Source organism: Atta colombica, unplaced genomic scaffold (assembly GCF_001594045.1).
Source record: "Atta colombica isolate Treedump-2 unplaced genomic scaffold, Acol1.0 scaffold181, whole genome shotgun sequence".
NCBI classification, from domain to species: domain Eukaryota; kingdom Metazoa; phylum Arthropoda; class Insecta; order Hymenoptera; family Formicidae; genus Atta; species Atta colombica.
In genome coordinates, this window is record NW_017259273.1 from 304,880 (window position 1) to 309,738 (window position 4,859).

At 25.9% G+C, this 4,859-nt stretch overlaps 1 protein-coding gene across 3 annotated transcripts in view; it reads left to right on the top strand.

Annotated features, from left to right (window-relative positions):
• The window catches only part of LOC108686444 (renin receptor), an 11,316-nt gene extending 10,511 nt beyond the window's left edge, over positions 1–805 (top strand). For all 3 annotated transcript variants that reach the window (XM_018191756.1, XM_018191755.1, XM_018191758.1), the window contains one exon: positions 705–805. In XM_018191756.1, the coding sequence (XP_018047245.1) occupies positions 705–784 (80 nt within the window). In that variant the 3' untranslated portion in view covers positions 785–805. The remainder of the gene's footprint in view (positions 1–704) is intronic.
• The last annotated feature ends 4,054 nt before the right edge of the window (positions 806–4,859 follow it).

A 4,859-nucleotide genomic window follows, 5' to 3' on the forward strand; every position in this document is an offset into this window, starting at 1 on the left:
TATAGTTTATATATAATGTATATTTATATAAATATACATAATTATACTGAAAACGAATCTCGATTACTAGAATTTATAATAAAAAATGAGGGTTTCTAATTTAAAAAACTCAAAATAATATTGACATTTCCAAGATCATTCAAGATAAAATCGATATATGTATATATGATGAATAATTTGATATCTTACAAATTTTGCTTCAAAAATTTTTTTCCGGAAACGTCATCTTTTTAAGATAATCTAATGTCCTGACCTTTTTGTTACACCCTGTATAGACCAGAGTTGGAAAGTAATGCGTTATTTTTTTCATTATTTTTTTCTGGCAACCATCGTTATTGTTTGTAACTTCGTTACATTTTTATAATAATGATAATGATTCAACTGTTACTTTAATTTTTATTAGATAAGTCGGATTAGATATTTCGATATTGTTGGGATTCGTTACTTTTTCAAGTAACGATAACTATTTTCTAAAATCTACGTACTACCTTTTAAAACAGTAACGGTAACGAGTTATTTTTAACGAAAACTAATTGTAACGATAATGCATTAATTTTTTAACATTCCCATCTCTTTTGAATAACTAATTGTTATAAAAACAAAGATTTGTAAGTTGTTGATCAATTCTTTGGATAATTATATTTAATCATTCAACAAAAGTGCTTGAACACGACGATAAGATCTTAATATCTTAATATTTTCAGTCGCCATCGCCGATATGGATCCAGGACGAGATTCTATCATTTATAGGATGACGTCGAATCGAATGAAGAAAGATAATTAAGTGTAAATACATAATTACATACACACATATATATATATATATATATATATAAGTAATATAAGTTTGTAATATATATTTCTGTGCAAAATGTAGATTGTCGAAGCATCTATATATATGTATTATCAATTTTAATTCGAGTGTGTTCAACAGTAGAAAAGTAGATTTCTATTACTTATCCTAATAAGGATTCCTTAAATTTGATGATCTAAGCTCTCATCAGAGCTATTTGAATAGCAAGTATATACACAACTATACTTTATAGCAAGAAATTATTGTTATATCGTTATAAAATTTCTGGAAGTTTGTATATCTCTTGAAAGCTAAAGGTTGTCTTAAATATAATCAACATAATCAAAGAAATTAAAACATTTTATGCATTTTTAGTCGTTATCAGAAAGAATCCTGCACAAAAATTATTATGAAAAATTATTATGGAAAATAGATCAAATTGTTTCAAATTTTAATATTTTGTAACGCATTTCAAGATGACTAAAAGTCCTTACTGGAATAAACCTTTCATACCTTAATTTTTGTTCCAGGATCTTCGGAAAATCGTTATATATTATATTTTATATGAAAAATAACAGAAAAATTGAAATAAATCTTTTTATTACGTTTGCGCACATATCAATAGTATGTTTATAATTTTAGTTTTTCGCCTATTCTTAGAATTGAACACTCGGAATGAACGGTATGGACATGATGGCGGTTTCATTCCTTTGAAATGCTTAATTTACATCCTCGTGCCTTACGGTGCTTGATGTAGTACCGTAACAATATTTTTTCGAAATATTAAAAAATATAATACTTATATTTTTATATAATATAATACTTTTTTCGTGATATTATAACTCGACAAATTTTTTTCGTGACAGCAGGATTGGCAAACGTTACTTTTCAGTTACTTGTCGTTACTTTTTATAGTAAACCATTTGATGATGATGTTGCAATGTTTTTTATGACAGTAACGCTAAATAACTAAAGGTTGTGCTAAGATTAAGAAAGTCACTTTGAAAAGTAATTTGTCATCATTACGCGTTACTTATTGAAAAAAGTAATAAGTAACGAGTAAGTAAAAAGTAATAAGTAATAAAAGTAATAAGTAATAAAAGTAAAAGTAATATGTAAAAATAATAAATAACGTTACGTCTTAGAAGTAACGCGAGTAAAAAGTCACGCATTACAAATTAATGCGTAATTAATGGAAAAAGAAGTTTTTTTTTAATAACGAATTATTTTTTCAATTCGTTACAAGTAACGATTGACTTTTCTAACTTTGACGTCATTATCATCATAAAAAAATCACAATGTCATTATTAAACCGTTACAAGGTACGATTAACAAAGTAACGTTACAATAACGCATTACTTGCCAATATACAATATATAATATACAATATATATTTATAAAGGATACATATTATACACGGTAATGTCGCTGCGCTTGGGTTAGCGCCGAGACATTACCGTGTCTCCTGATAAGTATAGAAATAGCAAGTAACGCGTTACTTTTATTGCCCTTACTTAATAACGATTGGTAATGATGTTACGAACTTTTTATTTAACGTTAACAGTAACATCAAGGTTGGAATAGTAATGCGTTACTTATATCTTATTTGTAACAAAGTAACGCATTATTTTTACTCATTACTTTTAGTTTTTCAATAATATCGTGTAATAGTGACGAATTACTTTTTAAAAGTGACTTTTCTAAGTTCTTTAACACAATCTCAATATTTAATTATTATTACAGCCATAAAAAAATTGTAACGTTATTACTAAATTGTTATTATTAACAGTAACAGTAAAAGTAACGGCGTTACTTAACTTGCCAACCTTGTTCATAATATATTACACAGAATTCAGGGAATGGAAGTAACTCGTTTCTTGTAACTAACGAAGTTACATTTTTTTAGTAATGGTAACGAATTTTATAGTTACTTTTATCATTACTTTGCACATCATTGGATACAAGCCACTTACATTGTAAAAAAATTTCATAAATTTACATATAATAGATGTACAATAGATTACATGATTAGTCCTGTAAATATAAAAAATCCTGCAGTTTTACAGAAATTATGTAATTCTACAAAATTATGTAAATTTGCTTTTATTGTGTAAATATATCTTATTTTATATTGAAAATTGTGTAACAGGATATTTTGAATATTTTCTGTAATTATCCAAATTTTAGTAATATTATGTAATATAACAGAAATATTTTGCGTATTGTTAAATGCGTGTTGTTAAATGTATAATAATATATAGTGTATTGTCATATTATCGTTCTTATAACTACACATTGTAATTGTCCGTCATTGTAACAATCTATTTAGTTATAGTCAAGAAATTATTTTTATTTGCATATTGCAAATTTACAAACATGTGATCGCTTACAATTATTACAGTGGATTTCAAAATTATCTAGTATAAGTTATTGCACAACAATTTTTTTAGTGCATAGCGCTTGAGACTAGAGAGAGACCTCTAAATCCATCCGCTATGATTGGCGGTCGTCGATTTAAAAAAAAGTAACGGAAAAGAAACGAAAAATTATTTTCTTAAGTAACGGTAACTGTAACTTTTAAAAATCGATAACTAGTAACGATAACTTGTTACTTGTAAAAAATAACTTTCCATTCCCTGATAGTATTCATAACTAATGTTAAGAAAAAAGATTTATTTTAACTATTTTTCTTTAGTGTAAAATAAAATGTGATGATCTTTTGTTAGTTTTTGTTTATTCTTTTTTCAGTACACATTTGTGTTAAATGATGAAATCTTATATATCTATATAATGCTCTGTGATACATACAATTAACTGATTCTTATGATTATCAAATGATTCTTGAGAAAAAGAATGTGGTAGTTCATATTACAAAAAAATATATAAATTAAAAATAAATATTTAGAAAGACTATGAATCAAATAACAACAAAGTAAATATGTAAATAAGAAACAAATATAATTATCATGATCTAACATAAATAATAAATAGACGTCGTTTTCAAGCCCGATCGGGTCATCTTCAGTGTTACATATAAACATAATTAGAAACAGATAAACTATATTAATATACTTAAATAAATAGGTCAACTAATAAAATAATATAAATGGTCATCGATAGAAATGCATCCTGTCATTGTGAATATGATATTACATCTGCAACGTATTATATATATAGCGTAAATGTTAGATGTCGTAGAAATAATAAAATTCCATATTGTCCAAAATGCGCAAAATTATTCACAAGCATCATAAATACAACAATTCTCGTTAAAATCTATATAAAAATAATGAAAACAAAAATTATACCAATATCGTATTTAAAGCAAAGAAAAACTCCAGTGCATTAAGTACAAAGATACAGAATGTAAAGTAAAGAAAGTCCATCTGTATTACTATATGTATAAATTAAAGTAGTCAAAGTTACCTTAAATTTATAATGTTGCGGTGTCTAATGATAAAAAGATCTCCAAATAAGTATTAACACAAAATTTCTTTTGCCAAGGATGATTCCACATTGGCGAAAGAGTATAGAAATTAAGAAACTGTATTGCGAAGAAATACAAAAAATATATACATAGAGAGAGTGGGAAGAGTGGGATAAATCGGATCTATTTGTAATTTTTATTTTCTATAAGCGTAAAAGTCCGATCATAAAACTGAAGGTGCTGTTGGAAAAAGATTATTTAATTTCTTTCATTTTTGCTTCAGACCATTTTGGCGTATGTCTCACCTGTATTGAATTATAATGGAAAATGTAGAAACGCTTTTTCCTATCCGATCCGGAACTACTAATTTGAAATCGGATCTCTTGGTCCAAATCGGATATTTTTAATGTTATCAACTTTTAGACAGAATTAAAATATTTTTATGTATTTTTATTAGTATTGATTAAAAACGAGCAATTTGATAGTCAAAAGATAGATTGTCAAAAGATAAAAATTTTATTCAGAAAAAGAAATTGACAGTTTATATTTTATTAAAATTGAAATCAATAAACTTAATTAATCTGAATCTGATTGACTTATGATATTTTACTGATTTAATTCCTTGGACCAAATCTGGTC